The sequence below is a fragment of the Bos indicus x Bos taurus genome, chromosome 9 (assembly GCF_003369695.1).
Source record: "Bos indicus x Bos taurus breed Angus x Brahman F1 hybrid chromosome 9, Bos_hybrid_MaternalHap_v2.0, whole genome shotgun sequence".
Lineage (NCBI taxonomy): Eukaryota > Metazoa > Chordata > Mammalia > Artiodactyla > Bovidae > Bos > Bos indicus x Bos taurus.
The window spans coordinates 97,053,596-97,077,183 of NC_040084.1; the positions used below are offsets into that span (position 1 = coordinate 97,053,596).

At 44.1% G+C, this 23,588-nt stretch overlaps 1 protein-coding gene across 6 annotated transcripts in view; it reads left to right on the forward strand.

Moving 5' to 3' along the window:
* The window catches only part of MAP3K4 (mitogen-activated protein kinase kinase kinase 4), a 149,205-nt gene that overhangs the window by 92,490 nt on the left and 33,127 nt on the right, over positions 1 to 23,588 (forward strand). For all 6 annotated transcript variants that reach the window (XM_027551987.1, XM_027551989.1, XM_027551988.1 and 3 more), the window contains 4 exons: positions 10,823 to 11,065; positions 13,865 to 14,011; positions 18,706 to 18,863; positions 22,490 to 22,606. In XM_027551987.1, coding sequence (XP_027407788.1) covers positions 10,823 to 11,065; positions 13,865 to 14,011; positions 18,706 to 18,863; positions 22,490 to 22,606 — 665 coding nt within the window. The remainder of the gene's footprint in view (positions 1 to 10,822; positions 11,066 to 13,864; positions 14,012 to 18,705; positions 18,864 to 22,489; positions 22,607 to 23,588) is intronic.

A 23,588-nucleotide genomic window follows, 5' to 3' on the forward strand; every position in this document is an offset into this window, starting at 1 on the left:
TTTTTATTAGGGCAAATGATGTTTTTCCCGTTTAGTCCATGAATAACTGTTTTATAATAATAATTTATTATAGTAGAAGTTTCAAAGTCAGTAGAGCAAAACTAGATCCATAATAAAGATTTGGCATATGCTTCAACTAGTGAGCAGCTTATCTTGGTTTGGGTTTTCGGCTGGAGTTCAGTTCCAGCAAGGACACCTGTGGGATGGGGTTGATTAATTTGTTTGGTGTTTTGTTTTTTTTTTTTTGGCTCTGTGGGCTTTTCTTTAGTCACGTCAAGTAAGGTCCTCTCTAGTGTGGTGAGCGGGTTTCTCATCACGGTGGCTCCTCCTGTTGCAGAGCGCAGACTCCGGGGCCCACGGGCGTCGGCAGCTGCAGCACGTTGGCTCAGCTAGTTGTGGCCCCAGGCTCTGGAGCACAGGCTTAGTACCTGTGGCGCACGGGCTTAGTTGCCCTGCAGCCTGTGCGATCTTCCCAGACCATGGATGAAACCTGTGTCTTCTGCGTTGGCAAGCAATTTCCTCGCCACTGAGCCACCAGGGAAACCCGATTAATCTTTTTTTCATGAAGCACTATTTTTGAAGTGATATCAGTGAAAAAGTCCTGGCATTATTACCTCCCCTTGGATTCATTAGCGCTCATAGGAGAGAAGGGTTCATGTTGGGGGGCTCAGAACGGCGTGTTGGGGCTTCTTAAAACTGCTTTGCGTTCCCGCCCGCAGACTGTCTTCCTCCCTGCCCTGGAACCTCTGTGGCATTGAATCCCTGCTGCTTCTGGCACAGCTTTGCATCACTTAGATGCATTGGAACAAGAAAAAGATTGTGAATGAGTGCATTTTCTGTTAGAACACTTATTGAAAAAAGACAGTAGTGGGTAGCTCATAGTTTTGAATTCTAAGTTGTATGCCTTTGGTGTGACCAGTTGAGACTTAACTGAATGAAAAGGTTATCTTTATTACAGAAAAGAGATACATACAAAATCAAAGTGTATGAATTAAAGATGTTTATTAGAATTATTTGGGATCGTTTGCTTTTCAAAAAGAAATGAAGTACAGAAACACCTCTTGTTTTAAATTTTGGTTTATAAAATGTTGTGTTTGTCAAATAATGAAAGAGGAAATAACCAAGAGCTAAAATTCTGTGTTGGAGATTAATCCAAACTGATAAAAGATAAGTCTCCAAAATGATAATGAACTCAATGGGAAAGTAAAACTTTATTTTTATTCCTATTTCAGGGACATAATTTCCATAAAGGAAGTGTACATTTATGTATATATATGAATATGTACACTCCCCTTCTGGGTTTGTTTTAGTTTTTTTACTAAGTATGTCTGGGAAAGAGCCACAGTTTTAAAATCAAATAACTGGATTCCATTTCTTGATGCAACGCTTTCTCGCTACACAACTTTGTAAATGACTTAATCTTCCTGATCCCAAGTCTTCACGTCTGTAAAATGGATATAATAATACTTTCCTACCTCACAGGGTTGTTGTGAGGCTTAAAAAGATATTTGTGTAAATAGTAAAATGCTATAGAAATTAAATATAAACTATTGTTTTTTAGAAGTTTTGTTAACATTTTTCCCTCTTGAAGCTGACTGTACGGTAGTAGGGGCTAGACAAGTCTATATTTTTACTTTTTAAGTGTATTTTTAGCTTTTCAGTTCAGTTCAGTTCAGTTGCTCAGTCGTGTCCCACTCTTTGCGACCCCATGAATCTCAGCACGCCAGGCCTCCCTGTCCATCACCAACTCGCGGAGTTTACCCAAACTCATGTCCATTGAGTTGGTGATGCCATCTAACCATCTCATCCTCTGTCGTCCCCTTCTCCTTCTGCCCTCAATCTTTCCCAGCATCAGAGTCTTTTCAAATGAGTCAGCTCTTCACATCAAGTGGCCAAAGTACTGGAGTTTCAGCTTCAACATCATTCCTTCCAATGAACACCCAGGACTGATCTCCTTCAGGATGGACTGGTTGGATGTCCTTGCAGTCCAAGGGACTCTCAAGAGTCTTCTCCAACACCACAGTTCAAAAGCATCAATTCTTTGGTGCTCAGCTTTCTTCACAGTCCACTCTTACATCCATACATGACCACTGGAAAAACCATAGCCTTGACTAGACAGGCCTTTGTTGGCAGAGTAATGTCTCTGCTTTTTAATATGCTGTCTAGGTTGGTCATAACTTTCCTTCCAAGGAGTAAGCATTTTTTAATTTTAGCTTTTAATCTCTTTCAAATAATCGTACATTTTTAAGGGCATACGTTTTAAGCAATGGATAACCTTTTAGGTTTGAGGACAGTTTTGTTTTCATTCTAATTGTTAGAAACGTCTTGCCTGACTGGCACTGCAGACCGCGCCCAGTACGTGTCTTCTGCTCTGCACGGTTTCTATGGCTTATGTGATAATAGTGATGAATACAGCTGAAGGATTCTGTAGAAAAGAAGAATTATGATATTTGATTGTTCTCGTATATGACTGTATTTTTATTTCTCATGATTAAGTTATTTGTAACTTGTGTTTGTAAATAGCATCTAATATTTAATTCTCATTGGCTTGTAAACATGCTTTATTTATAAAACAGCTTTCCCTAAAAAGAAACATACTTCAGTATCCTTAAGTTTAAAAAATGTAACTAGTGATACTAAAAAATCTATTTGCAAATTGTTTTAATAAAACGGATATCATAAATAGCCTTAATGGTTTGTTAAAGATCAAGTAACGTTGCAGCTCCCTGTTGTGCTGTTGAGGCTCAGTTGCTCAGTCCTGTCTAACTCTTTGGTGATCCCAGGGACTGTAGCCCACCAGGCCCCTCTGTCCACGGGATTTCCCAGGCAAGAATACTGGAGTGGGTTGCCATTTCCTACTCCAGGAGCCCTTCCCCACCCAGAGATTGAACCTGCATCTCTTGAATCTCCTGCATTGTCAGACAGATTCTTTATTGCTGAGCCACCTGGGAAGCCCCTGTAGCTCCCCAGTTCCATAAATTCATTTTCTCAGGACATGTTTCTAATTACATATGCAGTCTCTGGTTAACAAATGAGTTCATTTCTGAAGTTCAGTTTTTAAGACAGTTGTTTCAATCTCGAAAATAATTATTCAGAGAAAGTGCCGTAAATGAGCTTCAGGCCTTCAAATAAAACTTAGGAAAATCTAAGTAACTGAACTAACAAGGGCAGCTAAAATTTTATTCCTGGCAGCAAGGACAACATAACGTCAGAGTCAAAAATGAGAGAAAACGTCCCCGCCCCCCCCACTTTGCTTGTGGACCTAGAGATGAACCTGGTTCTTTCTCATGCTTACGCCTTTGTGTCCTGGTTTTCCTTTTTTCTTGATATTTAGCCCATCCCAGGATCGCAGTCCTACTTAATTCCCCTTCTTTGCTGCAGTGGAAGCTGCTCTAATCTAAGTGTGGTTGATCTCGAGTCTTAGGAATACACGTCCTGATGGCCGCTTCATAGCAGTGTGTGCTGCTGTCCTTTCACGGTAGAGATTTTTTAGCCTCCGATTTCTGCTCCTTCTCCATCAGATGCTGCTTGTAGAGTATCTGTCCCAGCTTTCCTTAAAAATTAATAGGAATCGTCTCAGTCCAGTAGTTCCTAGGTAGCCTTTCCTACAGCTACTCCAGCTGTAGGTTTTGTTATGTTGTTTATAATTCAGTTTTAGCTTAAAGAGTAAAACAAGAGACTATGTAAACATATATAAAAGATTGATCCTTCATTTCAAAACTACCCACATGCAATTGCATTTTTTTTTTTTAGTGCACTTGTAATCATGAATACTTTCAGATTTTTAGGGAACTTACAAAGATAGTACACAATTTTCATATGCTCTTCATCCAGTTTCCTCTGATACTGACATCGTCATCAACTCTGGTCCACTTCTCAAAATTAATATACTAACATTGGCGCAAAATGCCGTTAACTAAGTTACAGACATTATTCGTGTTTTTGTTCTTCTGCTAATGTCCCTTGCTTGTTCCAGGATCCAGTCAAGGCCACCCCATCGCATTTAGTCAATGGGTCCTCTTAGTCTCTTCTGATCTGTGGCAGTTTCTCGACGTTCCTTATTTTTCATGACCTGGATGGCTTGTAGGATACTCTCGAATTTGGGTCTGTCTGATGTTTTCTCACGATTAGACTGGATGAGCTTCTGTGTGTAACGGGCTTCTGTATGAGCATCACAAAGGTGAAGTGCCCTCGTGCTGATGTCGACCTTGACTGCTCGGTTCACGTGGGTCTGCAGGTTCTTCCACAAGTGACCAGTTTTCCCTCTCCACGCTTCTTTGGAAGTAGGTCACTAAGTGCAAGCCACACTCAAGGGGATGGGAATTGAGCTCCGCCTCCAGGAGTGGGGAGTATGGGTGTGTATACTTGGAACTCTTCTGTAAAGCAGGTTTGCCTCTCCTGTCCCGTCTTTTCAATTATGTATTTACCTCAGTATGGACGCATAAATCTTGGTTTTCTACTTCGGGTTGTAGTTCAGTGGTATTGCTGCTTACTGTCTTGCTCAGGTTGTTCCTGCTTTGGCCATTGGAGCTCCTTCAAGCGGCTTCTGTATCCTTGTCATACTTGCTCGTCCTTTTTGTGTGTGTGGTTTTGCTTTTGAGCAGTTTCTTGATTTTTGGCATCATCTTGTATTTTCCCTGTTCCAGTCCTGAAATCAGCCTTTTCTCTAAGGAGCTCTTGTTCCTTTTATTGGAGAATGGTATTTAGGAACGGAGCCCTGGGCCCCAGATGTGTTCATTACTACTGGGGTATCATTGCTTCTAGGCGCTGTCAGTGATCGAGTTAAAAAATATAGATCTATCTTCTAATCCATGTATACACACACAGATCTGTAGTTACTTCCATATGTGTCTTTCTGCCTATCTGTTAAAAGTGAACATGAGTTCGTACTGAAGTCTCAGGTGCTGATCCGGCTCCACTGCTTCTGCCCGTGCCTTATTGTAACTTCTCTTGCAGTGAGAAGCCTGGCTCCCATTACTGCAGTGGATTTATTATGTTTGTGCAAGCCTAGTTGACATTAAGGTAGTCTTAGAATTGCTAACCAGGACCCCTCCAAGGACTAAATTTACCAACTAGAGTAGTGTTTAACTGTACGCACAGTTCTCTGTGTCTTTAGCCTCAGAGCATGTAGATGGAATGTAGTTTTCTACAGTTAGGTGAGCACCTTTCTCTTCACATTCTCCAGTGCGGTTATAGCATGCATTTGTAATACAGTGATCTCAGTCTGTCCTGGGGTCCCCTGGTGTCCTAGCTGATGTTTACTATAAAGTTCATTCTTTGTGTTATGTAACTCTCGCTTATATAACTCTCTGGGTTCTGTGCATTTAATTTGTGAACACCTATAAAATGTCTAAGCTCTAGACTGTGATACAGTTATTTTATGCTCCTCTGTTTTTGTTCTACCTTATGAAACTTAAAATGAAAAACTATATTTTAATGTAATGTACAAAAAAAATTAGCTGACTTTGACTATGTATAACCATGCATATTACTCCAAATTCCAGGAAGATTTTTGGTTACTTTATTACTTTTTTGTATTAGGAATGGATCATGTAATTATTATAAGCTTAGTGACCAATGAAATATTGTTTATCTTTTGGATCTGGCTATAATTATGTTCTTTTTTCCCCATAAGCACAAGAAACCCTGAAGAGGTTTTCTTTTATATTCAGAATGGGCAGAAGACTGTAGAAACTAGGGAAGTGTTAGTCACTCAGTCGTGTTCAACTCTTTGCAAACCCGTGGTCTGTAGCCCGCCAGGCTTCTCTGTCCATGGGATTCTGCAAGCAAGAATACTGGAATGGGTTGCCGTTTCCTCCTCCAGGGGATCTTCCCGACCCAAGGATCGAAACTGGGTCTTCTGCATTGCAGGCAGATTCTTTACCGACTGAGCCAGTAGGGAAGTCCAACTCTTTAACTAGAAACTAGGATATGTATAAGCTATTATCATTTATTGAGTCTTACCATGTGCTAGATACAACAACCAAATGAAATGGTGTTGTTATTTTTCAGAGAAGGAGACAGGGGGCTAAGTTGCCCCAAAGCACAGAAGCTGTAGATTGTGGGAGGGCTTCACACCCAGGATTTGGGGATACCGGACTTTAAACTGTGCCAATGGTTTCTAAGCCTGGCTACACAGCAGCATTACCTCAGGAGCTTTTAAAAACACTTGGCTTTGCCCTTCTGGGCTAGAGGGCAGGTCAGACTCTCTCATGGTAGGACATATGCACTGATATTCTTAACCTCGAGTGAACTTTATATGAATCCAGACCAGCCCCAGTGCAGCTGAGAGTCAGCCCTTTGGAAACACCCTAAGTAGACTACAGTACTCCCGTAGCCCATCTCCAAGGTCAGTGTTCAGTAAAACTGTTGTCATAGCTAATTTTTTATTTGTTGTAATCACCACCTGTCTGACTTTGTTAGTAAAGTTACAGGAACTTTTGAAGAAAAGCTGCCCTAACCCATTTTTAAAATAATTTTTATTGGAGTATACTTGCTTTGAAAAAAAGCTTTTTATTCTTATTTTTTCTGACTTTTATTTATTTTTTTACAGTATGTGGAGGAGATTGTTTTTTATTGAAGAATAGCTGATGTATATATTATCTGTTGCGCAGGTACAGTGTAGTGGTTTTCAGTGTTTGAAGGTTATACTCCATTTATAAAATAGTGTCTGTATTCCCTGTGTTGTACAACGTAGCCTCATAGCTTATTTATTTTATACAAAGTAATTTATATCTCTCCATCCCTTCCCCCACATCGCCCCTCCCGCCTCATCCTCCCCACTGGTAACCACTGTGTGGGTGGTTTTCTGTATCTGCAAGTCTGCTTTTTTTTGTTACATTCACTAGTTTCTTGTATGTTTTAGATTCTTTTATGTGATATTGTACAGTGTGTGTCTTTCTCTGTCTGACTATTTCACTTAGAATAATACCCTCCATGTCCATTCATGTTGCTGCAAATGGCAAGATTTCATTCTCTTTTTATGGCTGGATGCTATTCTGGGAGGACAGGGGAGCCTGGTGGGTTGCAGTCCATGGGGTCGCAGAATCACACACGACTTAGTCATGAACAATAGCAACAAGTATTCTCTTGTATATATGTAGCACATCTTCTTCATCCATTCACCTGTTGATGGACACTTACATTGCTTCTGTGTCTCGGCAATTGTAAATAATGCTGCTATGAACATTGGAGCGTGTGTGTCTTTTCAAATTGCTTCCCTGGTAGCTTAGCAGTAAAGAATCCACCTGTCAATATATAGGAGATGTGGGTTAGATCCCTGAGTCAGGAAGATACCCTGGAGAAGGAAGTGGCAACCCACTCCAGTATTCTTGCTTGAAGAATCCCATGAGCAGAGGAATCTGGTGAGCTACTGTCCATGGGGTAGCAAAAGAGTCAAACACGACTCTGTGAGTAGAGAACAGAAAAGAAACATCTTTTCAAATTAGTGTTTTTGTTTCTGGATATATACCCAGGAGTGGAATTTCTGGGTTGTAAGGTGATTCTATTTTAGTTTTTTTGAGAAACCTCCATACTGTTTTCCATGGTGGCTGTACCAATTTCCACCCACATACATGAATTTTCTAATTGAATAACTGGAAAGATAATAAGCACATGCTTGCTTATTTGCCTATCGGTTTTTTGTTTTGTTTTCTTAAAGGAAGCACACTTACATGAGACAGAATAGGAAGTTGAGATGTATTATTTTTGACCGACATGAGCCAGCTGAATCAAACTCGATGTAAGATGAGAGAACAGAACTCACCAGCTTGTAGTGGAGAACTGAATCTGTGCTGACAGTGACTAGACTAGTAGCTGGTCTTGAATACTCGTTTTATGGAGGGGGGTTGGTCAAGTAACTTGGTCAAGGTTGCAAGACCAGTAAGCGGTAGAGTCGAGGTGTGAAACCAGCACTCCCTGCTCCTCACCGTTACTGTGTACTGCCTTCCCAAGTTACGCTTGGTTCCACACAGCGCCTTAAATGTTTTTCCTAACGCTTGTGTATCTGGCGGATTCGGGCCTTAGCTGCTGCATGGGGAGTCTTCGCTGTTTCCTATGGGGCCTGTCCTTGTGGTGCACGGACCCTCTGGCCGCGGCCTGCAGGCTCCAGAGCGCACTGGCCCAAGGTCGCAGTACTCAGGCTTAGTTGCCCCGCGGGATGTGGGATTAGTTCCCCGACCAGGAATCGAACCTGCATCCCTTGGATTGCAAGGCAGATTCTTAACTCCTGGACTACCAGGGAAGTCCCTTTAAATGTTTTTTTGACTTAGTGGCCAGTGTTTTAAAAAAAAAAAAAGTCACGTGAAAATCTGGATTCTTTGTTTTCCTTGAAATCCCGGGAGGTCTGTCAGCACCGGCCCTGTCCACGCGGCGTGCTCGTCCCCGCTTTGCACACGCCCGTCGTTTGGGAGTCGGGCCTGTCTCACGTGTTTGGTGGGCTTGTCTCTCTGGCTCCTGTCATGGCCTGTAGGGCTCTTCTGCCCCTCCTCTCTCAGCTTACAGTAACTGTGCGTTGGATTCCAACATGATCCTTTTCTGTTGTTCATTTTTAAACATGATGTTTGTTTTCAGAACTTTCGGGAAACAGAGAAATAGGAGAGGGTTTAGGCTGTTCTTGTACTCGCTGCCCTTTCCCCTCCCCCTGTTTTATTACAATTGGGGATTTTAAGATCCAAGTTTTCCCTTATATATATATATGCTTTTAAATTTTTTTGCAGTTTCCAATATTCCTTGCTAATACTTGAATTGGAGTCCTTAGCCAAGTTACCTTCATGGAGTTGTATCTGCCTCTATACCTTCTCTCTTTTAGATTCACGGCTTCTCACTTCCTTGGGCATCCATTCTTACCACTTTTGATTTGACTCCAATCTCCTATTCTTCCTCGGGTAGTTTTTTAGAGAAGGTAAATGAGTTATACTCGAGTTCTTCCCTATTCAGAGGGTGTTTTCCTTTTTCCTCACAAATCAGGGATAGCTTGACTCTGCAGAAATCTCTCATCCACCTCTTCCTTTCGTTCTTTCTGGAACTCCCATTTTTCTTGTGTTACAGCTTCTATATCTGCCCTCCAGGTGTCTTACTTGTCACTCAAAATTTCTCTTCCTTCTTCTTTTGCTCTAGGTTGTAGTGGTCATTTCTGCAGTTAATTTCTAAATTATTTCTAATTTGTATATTCAGATTTTAACATCATTCCTCCTATTTTCACTGCCTTCGAGGATTTTATTTAAGGAATCTTGGTTGGTTGGGTTTTTTTTTTCCCCCAGAGGAGTTTAGTGAGATTTGCATTAGGAGTATTTTTGCCGTTCTCTCCTGTGTCCTGCATTATTAAATCAGTGTCAGCTTTTCTGATTCTTCACCTCGGTCTCCCTCGTTAAAACCGCCGTTCCCTCTTCCATGATCAGGAGCTTTGTAACGTCTCTTCCTCTCTGGATGGGTTGGTGCAGCAGGCAGTGCCAGCAGGAACGCGTCTCCTCTAGCTGGGTGGGCCTGGCCGCTGGATCTCCGGGCTGTCTTACAGTTGTTGAGAAGGAGGGATTGTCCCTTCCCAGTGAGCCTGAAGCAGATGAATCAGCAGGCTGGAACTACAGAGAACGCCAAGACTGTTCTTCAGAATTTTATCCTAGAAAGTTTGCCGAGTTTTGTAGAGCTCTAAATAAACATTTTATCTGATGTCATTGTCCACACCAGAAGAAACGAGCATTTATACCGCCAAAAGCGTTCACACAGACATGTCTTAACCCTGACCACATTTATCACAAGTTATCATTTTTTTAAATTATGCAGCTATTTTAGAAATTGTTGCCTGTTACGGGAAACTAAAAGTATGTATTAATTTAAATGCAAAAATATGTGTGGACAATAAAAGAATGTGAGTTGGGAGACCAGTTAAGAGGAGTAGCTGTAATTAGTGATATTATAAGTTGAAGAAAAGTTGAGATTTTCGAATTTTGATGGCTTCAGTTTTCTCAATAAAAGGAGAAGGCAAGGATGGTGTTGCCAGAGGTTTAAGAACACTGGGAGAGCTTCAGATCTGCAGTTTCAGGGGGAGAGCGTGAGGAATCTGATGGGTAACTGTATGAACGGTGAGCAACAGCAGGATTCCTAGGAAACATCAGACAGATAGATTCTGAGTGGGACCAACCAGGTTCATTTTATGATTTTTTTTTAGCCTTTGATGTAACTCAGGAGAACAGATGGACAAAAGATTTGATCAAACCCACGGTTTTTATGTTTCACAAATGGCTATCTGGTTTTGTAATCTTCTCTCAAATTTAACAATTCTCTGGTTTTCTCAGTCTAGAGATAGTTGTAAATAATACTGTGTATAACCTCAGAACTAAATGCTCCAGTTAAGTATGATAAAAAATGTATGATGAAAAAGATGAGCTTGATTCTTTTTCTACTTTGCTTTTTTGATAAAGGTGTTACACAATTTTATTTTTAGTTCTTGTGTGTGTGTGTGCTAAATTTCTTCAGTTGTATCCGACTCTTTGCGACCCTACGGACCACAGCTCACCAGGCTCCTCGTCCATGGGATTCTCCAGGCAAGAATACTGGAGTGGATTGCCCTGCCCTCCTCCAGGGATCCAGGGGTCGAACTCGTGCCTCTTAGGTCTCCTGCGTTAGTTCTTGTTACCGCTTTCTAATACTCCGAGAGCTTTTTCGCTCTGTGTTGAAAATGGTGAATTATTCTAAAGATTATCTCTCCTGTAAAATTACGGTTTTATTGGTTTGTCAGCGAATTTGAGAGAGCAGTAGTTTGTGAGTGCAGCGTTAGGAAGTTCTCCTGGATGCTGTCTCACGCTTTGTTGCATTTGCGTTGCAGTTTTCTGGATTTCCAGATCCCATGTGGGGTTCAGATTATGTGCAGTTGTCCAGGACGCCGCCTTCCTCGGAGCAGAAGTGCAGCACCGTGTCCTGGGAGGAGCTGAGGTCCATGGATTTACCCTCCTTCGAGCCTGCCTTCCTGGTCCTCTGTCGAGTCCTTCTGAACGTCATTCACGAATGTCTCAAGTTAAGGCTGGAACAGAGGCCCGCTGGAGAGCCATCCCTCTTGAGTATTAAGCAGGTTTGTCTCAAGGACTTTCAGAAAATGCCGAGTTCTTACTATATTTTTTCTATAGACTCAAATTTTTCTTTTTAGGATTTTCCCCCTCTAATTGTTGCAAATAGTGAAAATTAGTGTATGTTAGTGTTTCTAAGCTGCTCTCTGTTGGGTAATTTAAAATGTTCTTTTTCCATGCAGTCTTTAAAAATGAGGTGGTGGTTCCACCCTTTCTGTCTTCCACTTCCTCATTCTAAAAGGGGTGCCCACGCTGGTATGACCCTCTGTGTCCTCATCCCATCAGTCTTTGAAGACTGGAAACTTAAAATTCATTCATAAGAGAGACTTTCAATGCTTTAATTTATCATTTTGTTCTTTTTGAAGCTTTTTGTAGACAGGTGAAGGTGTGAGGTATGCAGGGAGGGGGAGTGTGGACATTTTGCTTGCTTAGGCACTGGTACAGTTTAAGCAGTAATGGCAGCTTCTGCTTTCTCAGTTACTATTAATTTGGGTGGGGTTTGCAGGGAGTTTGCTGCTCCACAGGTAATAGAGGAATGGCTGGAAGCAGTTGTATCTACCAGACTGAGCGTTTATATTGATGCCTCACGATGTTCCCATATTGACATTCATTATATGAAATAGCCACATTGGATTTTGATTTTGTGTGTGTGTGGCCTGCAATGGTTCATCCCCAGGAGTTAGGTCTGGGAGCTCACTGGCCCTGAATGTCAGACGGGCAGCGGGGACGATTGAAGGACAGGCGGGGCGAGACGTACAGAACAGGCCCTGGCGTGGTCTGTTCCCGGTGGCTGATAGGACTGGAGGCCGGCCCTGCACCTCATCACCTCTCTTCCCGCCCAGCACCGGCCCGAGCTCTGTGTCCACCTTTGCGCTATTTCCTTCTCACCGTCTTGGTTCTGGTCACTGGCTACGGTCCACATGGGCCGTTCTTTTCACTTGTCCTCCATATCACAGCAGTTACTTAGGACGTTTGGTAAAAATACCTTACCTCCCCTCCCCACGGAACAAATACAAACTTAGGGAATGTAACCAGGTGAGACGGGGGAGTTGACTTTTTACTAATGGGTCTGTTATGAGGATTAAACAGTCATTTATGTGAAAACATTTTGGAAAGTAAAAAACCAATACTTGGATTGATGTAGCTTTGTTGCTACTCAGTTGCTAGGTCATGTCAGATCTTTTGCAACCCCATGGACTGTAGCCGGCCAGGCTCTCTTTCCCTGGGATTTCCCAGGCAAGAATACTGGAGTGGGTTGCCCTTTCCTCCTCCAGGGGATCTTCCCAATCCATGGATCAAACCTGTGTCTCCTGCACTGGCAGACGGGTTCTTTACTGCTGAACCACCTGGGAAGCCCAGTATAGCATTATTAGAGTAAAAATAAAATAAAATTGTGACTACAATGATTTCAGATTGAGTTGTAAAGCACCTAAGTGACATCCGTAACAGAAATTTACGTTAATACTTTTTAATAGATTTATTTTTAACCGTTTCTCCCCTATTGTGAGTAATTATTTTAAAAACATTTTTAAGGGGATCTTGTTATAAAGCAATCCATGTTTATTTTAGAAAATCTGAAAAGTACAGAAAATTTCAAAAGTACAGAGAAAAATGAAAGCTATCCTCTTATTCTGCTATTCAGAGGTAACTGCTATAACATTTTGGTATATTTCTCTCCATTTGTTTTTCTATATGTACATGCTTTCTACACATGTAATGATTTTAAAAAGAAAAGAATATGAGTTTTCACCGTAAACGTTGTTCACAAATGAGGCTGTAAATGACTGCGCTGGTGCCCTACCGCATTAGCGCGCCAGTGTACCTGATCTTCATTGTTCTCAATGATATTGTGATAAGTATATTTGTGGGCCAGTTTTAGCCTGGATCTCTGATTACTGTTTGAGTATAAACTGTGAAAACTAACTAGTGAGTCACACATTTTTGGATTCTGGTAAGTTTGCACCAGTTTACTTTCCCTGTAGCACCGCTGTGGTTCCTTTTGTGTCTTGATTAATGCATCTTAAGGCTAATGTTAACTGTGATCTAGTCCCACAGCCCCTGCTGGTTAGAATTTGGGGGAACGTGCCCAGCGTGTTATTAACGGAAGGACTGTACAGGTCCTGTCATTCCGTCTCACCTCCGTTCTCACAGTGCCTCCCGGGGCCTGCACATGGTGGCAGTGGGTTTTACTCATCCTTTTGTTTTCTTTAAAATTCCCCACCTTGTGCCACCCCCACCCCCCACCACTTCTATTTAATTCCATCAGATTTATCTTAGGTGGTTTTTTTTTGTTTGTTTTTATGATGATACAGTTTTTTTTGATGGTAAAAGCCACAAATCACAGTAGTTAACTGTGCTAAATTATTACAAAGGCCCCCAGGCTCTGTGGTATGTGAGTACATTTGAATCTTTATTAATGTTTTGTTGTTGTTGTTGTTAAAAAGGACCAGTCTCATGAGGAACTTTTTTTTGTCTTATATCCCTTGTCTCATAATGTGAGCTAGAAGAAAAATAAATCTTTTTCTGTAGAATTTATTTTCTGTAAAACTTTTATTTGTAGAAGAATATATTTTAGCATATCAGTTTCCTGCGTATATATTTTCTTTGTGTACTCTCGCTGTGATATTAAATACTTTTATTTTCACTGTGAACGAACGGACAAAGAATCTGGAAAGTATTTTAGGGTTCTCAGAGGCACCACTCACTTCTGAGTTTTTTGAGAATTTGCGCGGGAACTGTGTGAGAACCAGCTGGTCGTCTGGTAGCATGTGTGTGACGGTCGAACTGTGCCTGCTGTCTTGCAGCTGGTGAGAGAGTGTAAGGAGGTGCTGAAGGGCGGCCTCCTGATGAAGCAGTACTACCAGTTCATGCTGCACGAGGTCCTAGACCAGCTGGAGAAGACCGACTGCAACATCGACGCCTTCGAGGAGGACCTGCACAAAATGCTGATGGTCAGGGCGGGCCCGGGGGGTGCGGGCGATGTCTGACTTGTGTGTCTTCTCCTGGCTCTTCTAAGCTCTCTGCTTGTGCTCCTGTTATTCCTTCCTGCTCTAAGTGTCTCCTCTCCTCCTCATCCTTCCATTGAAGATTTACTTTCGAGTGTTAGCTGACAATTTTCACTCCGAGTGTGCATCTGTGCACTTCTTCTCTGAACTCCTCCGGTGGTTCCGATCGTAACTGTCTAATACTTAGTAATGCTCTGCTCATCTGTCCTCGGGTTTCCCCGGTTTAGGCTGAAAGCTGCATGAGCCAGGGGCTGTGACTGGGGTGCTTCTGCCTTCCGTAGTGTTTGGTGGAGTGTTAGTATATAGTAAACCCGTGTTAGCGCCGCTTGAGTAGGTGCACAGATGGTTACGTGACGTGGCAGGTTGATGAAACAGTATAGAAGATAGCAAGGCTTGTCGTCATATTGTTTTGGAGAGCCGTCACCCTCGCTTGACATCTCCCTGTATCCTGCTTCAGGATGGCTGCAGCACCTCCAGACACACCACCCTCACTTTCTAGGCTGGAAGAGATGAGAAGGGGGCAGAGGGACAAGTCTCCTTGTCAGCTAGGTCCAGAAGAGCAAAACCTCCCCTGGAAGCCCCAGTCAGCAGAAGTCCCCTACATCCTCCTGACGAGACCTGCTGGGTGGCTGCCTCTCTCTAGGGGAGGCTGGGCCTCAAGGATTCAGTTTTTCAGCCTCTATCAGAAGGAGAAAAGAAAGGGTATGGCTGGGGAGGACTTACTACATCTGGCATCTTGCGAGAAATAATTTTGACTATAAAGTGACTTTTTTTATTGTTTGGGAGAATACAGAAAATGTATGAAATGTGGCTATGTTTTGAAATACTTTATATATGCCTTGTGTCAGAAAAGCCTATCATTGAATAGTTATGATAAAACAACAAGCAAATTAGTTATTGTCTCTGTGAGTAGTTAAACCAGAAGTTTAAAAAGACAAAAAGTGCCTTGCTTCCCAAACTGTATTTGATGGCCTCACAAAGGCACTCGCCGCATCTTTTATGGGATGTTCACTGAGGCAGGAAGGGTGCGCATTGGGTGGGTGAGCTGTGCCGTCCAGGTCATCGTGTGCCTGGGAGACGTCGACAGCCTGAGTTCAGGGAAGTCCCGAGACTCTCAGCTGGTTAGAGGACCTTAGCAGTGCTGGGAGTTAGTTTTGACTTTGCTTCTAGTTTTCTGTGTGAGTCATCATGTCCCTTAGTTCATCGCCATAATCCCACAGATGAAGGATAGAAATTATCAGTGATTTTAAAAGTTGTGTCCCAGAGTGTCCTAGATGAAGTAGTGCAGGGGCATAACTCGAGAACTGGTGGAACCCAAAGAAAACCAGTGTTTCGTCAAGAAGGAAGGAGACTGTGGCCTTCAGAGAGGCGGGCACGTCATTTAGTGCCTTTCCACACGGAGGGCTCGTACAGCGATGAATTAGAGCTGTGGCATCTCGGGGTGTGACCAGGCTGGAGGGCTGCAGGGCATGGCCCCGAGGAGGACACCCTGTTGTCTGCAGCGTATCCTGTCCTGCGAGCCTGGAGAAAGACCACGCAGGGTCTCGTCTAGTGGTGCGCGCGCTAGTCCCTGGGTTACAGAGGAAAAGCATAGATTTAGGGAAAGGCACAGGGGTTGAATCCCTCGAAATTGGCAGAACTCAGGGATGGGTTGGGTATGGAGCGGGTATAGAGAGATTGCTGGGTATCCAGTTCGTGCAGCCGGATGAGTACTGGAGATGATGGGTCCAGTGAGCTTTTTAAATTGAAGATAGCTGAGACCATTTGAAAGCCTTTGGGATTGATTTTGTTGAATGAAGGAAATGAAAAAAAAAAAATCTCATGTACATGAGAGGAAAGGGAAGACTGAGAGTGCAAGGTTCCTCGGGTTCCACAAGGAAATGGGTCTCAAAACACAAGTGTTGGGCTTGGCAGGAATCCCAGTGCCTCTACTGTTAAAAAGGGAAGAATGGTAAAACAGTATGTACATTCATGTTATTTATCTCAGGATGAGGAGAGCTTTTGTATCTAATAACAGAGTTTTTTTTTTTTTAAATGAAGAGAGGTGACATCACCTGTGAGAATGGGTTGTGATGGATTTTAGCCATGTGAGGAAAATGGAGAAATTTCAAACTTGTGTTTGTAGAGAGAAGGTGAATGGGCTGAGCAGAGGTTCAGGTATTACCAGGAACGTGTGCTCTGTGCTTGGCAGATGTGACTGTGTAGAAGAGCAGCCCCTCCCCGTGGTGTGGCTCTTGGAGACCTCAGCTTCTGGAGGACAGTGGACATGGGGAAGGGCACTTGGCTTGTCTCACTCTGGGGTTGTGACAGGCACATGAAAAGGCATTGAGGGGTGGCAGGGTGTGGGGAGGTGGCAGGGACACAGCTGTGCCGACAGGAGCACTGTGGCAGGAGGACAGGGAACCGAGGAAGAGAGGAGTGAGTCTGAAGAAGAAGAGGAGCCAGGGCGCCAGAGCTCCCGATGAAGTGAGGGGAGCAGTGTAGTAGGGGAGCCAGGCAAGCAGATTGCAGGGAGGAGAGGAGGTTTCAGCATCAGAACGTTTGAACTGGGTTTGGGGCGGTTCTGGTAAATGCTAGGATCAGAAAGGAAAGCTCGTCAGAGAGGAGGAAAGGTGCTTGGAACCAGAGGCAGTCGGAGAATGGAACTGAATCGGTGGGGGGGGGGTGCCCCAGATGTTATTTAAGTCACACAGCTGAGCCTGGGACGGAGAGAAGGCCGCAGCGCAGGCTGCTGTGTGATGGCTGCCTCTGGGCCGTGGAAAATCAGTAGATGATGGTGCGGACACGGGGCGTCCAGGGCATTCCTGATCACGGAAACCTTAAAGGGGCAGAGTGTTGCTTTTGTTTTTAAATAAGGCTGTGTGAGGATGCTGGTTTGAAAGCAGCAACGGGATACCCAAAGATGCGACCGTTGGCAGCCCTTGCCGTGTTCTGTAAGGCAGCTGCCCCTTGAGAAGGCTCTCAGGACAGCACAGTTTCAGGGAGGCCAGGGAGATGAAGCTGCCCTCCAGGAGTGGAAAGGGAGGTCCAGAGCCTGATGTGCAAAAGACCTGTTTCGTTGGGATCAGATGGGCATAGACCTGTTAAGTCTCAGGTTCCACTACACATGTTCATAATGGACCTGTGACTGGCGATTCATGCTGATTGCCTAGGTGGAGGAGGACCCAGAAACTCCAAAGATACAACAGAAGATAGTTTTCTTTAAGTGAAAAACTCCAGAGTTTTTGCCTACTGAAAATTATTATTGGATCTCAGAAAACCCTCATTTCAGAGAACCCTAAGATGTAGCCTGCTAAGGTCCTTAGGATCCAGGCCTGGAGAAGGGAGCCTGTAAACCTCCAGGCAGGGAAAGGAAGCTGCCTTCAGGGGGTGGGGAGGGTGAAGATCAGTCTGTCAGCAGTTTTGTTTATTCTAACATGACTCACGGTGTTAGAAGCTACCAGAGTAAAGTCTTCAAGGCTCTGAGGGAGAGGATGTGTAATTCAAACATTTTATACCCAGTCAAGGTATCCTTTCAGTAAAAGAATCCACAGACAGTGATGTTTTATAAAATAACAGTTGTGAGCCTGTCTTGAGAAAAAGTACATCATAGTAAAACCCTGCTAAGCAGCAGATAAAACAAGAATTTTAGCACTATGAAAGCTGTTGGAAGATGAACTGTGGTGGACATGAACTCCTCCTTAGAACAATCAAGTATTTTGGTTATAGATCATAATTTATATGTCATAAACCTTGAAAAATTATGTCATGAGAATGTGGATGCTTGGAACATAATAGTGGGAAGAAGTGTGCTCATTGCCTCCTCTTAACATGTAAGATGGAGAAGGCAGTGGCACCCCACTCCAGTACTCTTGCCTGGAAAATCCCATGGACAGAGGAGCCTCGTGGGCTGCAGTCCATGGGGTCGCTAAGAGTTGGACACGACTGAAGCGACTTAGCAGCAGCAGCAACAACATGTAAGAAACCATCTAAAACTTAAGTAATTAAAGAAATAAAGGTCCCACGCTCTTAAACGAATATTATTCACAGTATATTAAACATGAAAATTTCTGTGTTATTATTTTGATTTTTTTTTTTTACTTCATTGTCTTTTTCTGTACAGTGTGAATGTTTTATTTTCTTAGTAACTTGCAGCTGCTGCTGAGTCACTTCAGTAGTGTCTGACTCTGTGCGACCCCACAGACGGCAGCCCACCAGGATGCCCCATCCCTGGGGTTCTCCAGGCAAGAACACTGGAGTGGGTTGCCATTTCCTTCTCCAGTGCATGAAAGTGAAAAGTGAAAGTGAAGTCGCTCAGTCGTGTCAGACTCTTAGCGACCCCATGAACTGCAGCCGATAAGGCTCCTCCATCCATGGGATTTTCCAGGCAAGAGTACTGGAGTGGGGTGCCATTGCCTTCTCCAGTAACTTGCAACAGTTGTGAGTAATATGTTCAGTTGCTGAGGAGTTGAGTTATACAATTAAAGAAAAATCCTATTTAGACCTCAGTTAGTAGTGATGGAGAATCTCGCTTCACTTCATGCCTGAGTGGTCCCCCTTCCTCTTGTCCAACTTACAATTTTCATGTTAACAGGGATGAAAGTTGTGAGTTGTTGAATCCTGTTCTCAAATATCTCCTTTTGCGTTTTTTGTATCTTAAGGTATATTTTGATTACATGAGAAGCTGGATCCAAATGCTACAGGAATTACCTCAAGCATCTCATAGTTTAAAAAATTTGTTAGAAGAAGAATGGAATTTCACCAAAGAAATAACCCATTACATCCGGGGAGGAGAAGCACAGGCTGGAAAGCTTTTCTGGTAGGAATCCTTGCGTGGCTGCCTTCCTTTCTCGCTCCTGGTTTGCTCCCCGGTTCCGTTCTACACGTGCGAGTGTCTAATTACATGAAAATGACAAACATTCGTACCTCTCGTGTGCCCCTCTCCTGGGCTTTGTCATCCTTAGAGCAGTGGTTCTCTGCCGGGGGTGACTTGCCCCCGGGACGTGTGGTGGTGTCGGGAACAGTTCTGATTGTGTTTGCTGGGTGGAGGCCAGGGACGCCGGGATACATCGCACGATGCACAGGACAGTGTGCCCCCCGCCCCCCGAGAAAAGCTGTCCACCCAGCGCTGCAGTTTTGAAGTAGAGAAATCCTGCCACAGGACGCACCCTCTTGATTATATAAAAGGGGGAGAATTTAAAGCCTCTTGACGAGTGGAGTAGGCCTGCAAGTATCAGTCTTTGTGTCCGTCTTGGTGGGCACTTCTGCAGCCTACCAGGAGATGTTTTCACCGACACTGTTTTGGGAATGTTATGCTAATCACAGAAGCTCTTTATAAACCGGGTGTTTATATATGATGAAGGAATCGAACCGTAAACAGAGGACAAGCATGAAGCAAGGGGGAGTGCTCACTGGTCTGTCTGCTCTGGGACACGAATGTGTCTTCTCGAGTGCAGGCACCTGAGTGTTGAGAGCGAGGTGTCAGGTATGTGGTCTTTGTGGTAGGCTGCTCCCCTGCTGAGGGACTGGGGACCGGGCCTCCTCCCTGGCTCTAAGACCTGCGGCCACCCCGTGGTGCCCCCTTCTCTCGCTGCCGCGTCGGCCGTTTCGTCTGTTGCCTTTTTAGGAGCTCTTTTATACCCAGCTCACGTTTCCTTCCCTGCCCCCACCCGGCTCTGTGTGTACCCTTCAGGACTTCGGCTGTTACAGAGCTCTCTTCTTCCTGCAGAAAGTCACTGTCTTCAGCCCGCAGGTCTCTTTGTATCTCAGAATGTTGTGTTGACTCTTCCGCCCTGACCACCTGGTCTTTACGCTTTCCTCCATCTCTGAGTGAACAGTGAACTTGCTCTTGTCTCAGAGCTCAGCTGGCTTCAGGCCAGGGTTCCCAGTCTGTCCTGGTTTCCTATTCGTGTTGGTTTCCACAGTCAGCCTTACGGAAACATGTATTCACTGCCATTTTCAAAGTCTCTTGCCCCTCTTAGTTTTCCATTGTTCTGTTTCACCTATAATTTCTTCTATTTGTATCTTCTGTTCTCAGTCTGTCAAGCTTTGCTGAAAAAAAAAAAAAAGATGTTTGAAAAGGTTACTGTTTCATTTCACTACCCATTCTTGTTATTTCATTTCTTTGTACCGTCATCATGTACCTGTCAGTGTTCGTTTTCATCTTTGGCTTGTCCTTCGATTCCTTTTCAGCACGGTCTGTGACTGCCAGCCTCACGTTCCGTGCTCTGGGAAGCTCCGGGGCCCCATCACTGCCTGTGCTGAGGGGCTGCCCACCTGCACGGTTCTTGTTCTGGGTATTCGTCGCGTTGCGGCGGTGTTCTGCTTCTCCCGGGTTGGAGCCGTCTTGGCGTTAACCCTGCCCCCATTCTTTCTCTCACGCGCCATCTCTAATTCCCCGTGGCTGTCCCTCTGGGGTGTAACCAGCATCTGACCTCCACTCACCACTGCCCGCTTCCCCTCTTCCCAGCCTGTTATTTCTTCCTTGTATTGCCGCGGCAGCTCCCTCAGGAGTCTGTTTTTGCCCTGCATCCTCTAAGGCTTATTCTCAGTGATCCTGTTAAACTGTACATCAGACCATTTTTTGTTCCTGTTGTTCAGTTGCCCAGTCGTGTCTGACTCCTTGTGACCCCACGGACTGCAGCATGCCAGGCTTCCCTGTCCTTCACTATCTCCTGGAGCTTGCTCAAACTCACGTCCATTGAGTCGGTGATGCCATCCAACCATCTCATCCTCTGTCATCCCCTTCTCCTCCTGCCTTCTCTCTTTCCCGGCATCAGGGTCTTTTCCAGTGAGTATGCCCTTCACATCAGGTGGTCACAGTATTGGAGCTTCAGCTTCAACATCAGTCCTTCCAGTGAATATTCAGAATTGATTTCCTTCAGGATTGACTGATTTGATCTCCTTGCAGACCATTTTTACCTCTGTTCGAAATACGCCAGTGGTTCTCCTTACTTAAGTAAAAGTGAGAGCACCTAAACAGTGGCCTGGGAGGCCAGGCACAGTCTCGCTTTTCACGAGCTCTGTGTCCTCATTTCCTGGGCTCTCCTGCGCGTCCTCTGCGGCCGCAGTGGCTTCCTGCCTTTTCTTCCTAGGCCCGGCCTGCTCCTGCCTCAGGCTCTTTGCGCTTGCTCATCTCTGTGCTTGGACTGTTTTCTACGACTTATTCCCCACTTCCTGTAGGTCTTTGGCCAGATGTTATCTTCTCCACATTTAAAGTTGAAACTCCTACCTGCAAGAGCACCTTAGGGTTCTTCCTTAATTTTTCCTCTCCAGAGCACATATCAATAGTTGAAGTACTCTATTTTTCTTTTTTATTTGATTTATTGCTGCTTTTTCCCCTCCATTTACTGAAGAAATTTTATCTCTTTTGTTCGCTGCTCATCACTCCATAACAGATCCTGATTAGTTGTTGAATAATTTATCCTGAATATCCTTGTACACAGGCATGTTTTTAATCAGGCTGTTTTCCCACTTGGTCACTGTTACAGCCCACCCTCTCTGCCTACCAGAGGGTGATCACACAGTCGCAGGACATCCAAGGCCTCCCCTGGCATGGCTGGGTTACCGTCCTGGTCCTCGCTCCCCTCTTTCCAGCTCTGCAGTTTCTCTTCATGAACACGCCTCCTGCTTAACACACCCTCGTGCCCTTCGATCATCCTTTCTGTTCTTCCTCGACTTGCCTTCCCCCTCCTCCCTCGTCCGTGCTCCTCCTGACAGAACCCCTCTTCCCTCTGCTGTTCTAGTTCCTGCAGTTCTGCAGGGCCTGTTGAACCCACACCCTCAGACAGCTCCCCCAGTAGTTACCTTCTGCCTCATCTGATGTTGGTTGTGGACTTAGCTGCTCTGTTTCACTAGGTTATAAGTTCCTGTCATCATAGAGGTCGGTAAGCTGTTGTTGAATTTTCACTGAACTCATTTAGATTTATTTTATACATTTGGGTTTGCATTTTAACCCTAATATTTAGACTGTACACTTGATGAGAAGCATCAGTGATTGCAGTAGTTCATGTTCATTGACTATTAAAATTGTGATGGAAAGTTTTAAAAGCAGTTGCATTTAAGGAATTCACTTTGTTTCTTATGCTATCATTTAGTTTATTGAGCCTTTAAAAATATTTTGTCATTGATATATATTACCCACTTTTATACCATTTCAAACATTTAAGATGGAAGTAACATAATAATTACATAGCTACTGTGAATGTAATTTAAGACTTTACGGTTTATAATGAAAAACTGGTAGTTGAACAAACGTAGATAATCCACAATCGCGATTTCTACTTTTTCATGTTAGTCATGATTTTATGTTAAAAGAGATGCCTCACTGTCATTGATTTTGAACTGTTGACGTAACAGCCCAATCTCTCAGTTTCTCATTCCAGTTAGACTGAGTGGGGACGGTTTTTCTTCTCTGGTTTACATCTGTTGCTTCTGTTCCCTTAGTGACATTGCAGGAATGCTGCTGAAATCAACAGGAAGTTTTCTAGAGTCTGGCTTACAGGAGAGCTGTGCGGAATTCTGGACCAGTGCCGACGACAGCAGCGCTTCAGATGAAATAAGGTTGAAGTTGCGTTTCCTTTCCTCTCCCATTCCTGATTTCGTGTAGTTTTACTCTTGGCAGTGAGCCTACAATATGCCCCTTGTTGAAGCCAAATCATGTTGGGCTCGAAGAATGTGGGTTATAGGTCTAAAGGGATTTATGTGTGACTGCTGTATTTTCTTTTCGTGTGATCTGTTAGTTATGGTTTTACGTGAAATTGTCCTTGAAGGTGACTGTTGTTTAATCCTTAGAGACGGTGTCGTTTACGTTGACTAAGAACTGGTAGGGTAGAATTCATTCACGTGTTCCGGACTGTCTTTAGTTAACTAGTTTCTGTCCTTTAAAGCCTCTGTAGTGGTCCGTGAACACATAACTGACCTTTGGTGCGTTTTGTTGTTCTGTCCTTGCCTCGCCCCTTCTGTTGGGCTTGAAGCTTGAGCGTGTGGAGCCGCGGCCGGCTCGTCTGCTGCGCTTTCTTCAGTGGTGTGCGCACAGTGCTGAGGGTGAGCCGCGTTCAAGTGCTGTTTTTGTGGCTTATGTGCCACTCATAGAGCTGTTTGTGGCCAGTTATCAATGGTACCCTGTGAGTCAACGTGAAGAAGTGCTAAGGCAGAACTAACTTCTCTAGAGGTGTTTTCTCTCGCCTTCCAGAATTTGATAGAAAACACATTTGGGGGCTTCAGAACACCGGAATGTCTTTATACCAGGATTAAAGAAAGAAGTTACTACATAGGCTCTCACCTGGGAAAATGCTGAATTATTGAGAAACGGAATGAATCAGTTCGTAGAAGGTCTTACAGTTTGGGGCACTGACATGGTAGACTCAGAATAAGCGAGTTCAGTCACTGGGGTGGTGAACTAGAGAATGGCTCTTACAGTGCTCTGATCGTTTACTGGAGATGGATCGAGAAAGGGGGTTCACACGCAGTGATGTGTGGGGCTGACTGTCCCGGCTCCAGGGCACCCCTGTGGGTCGTACACACCCCCAAGTCACAGCTCAGT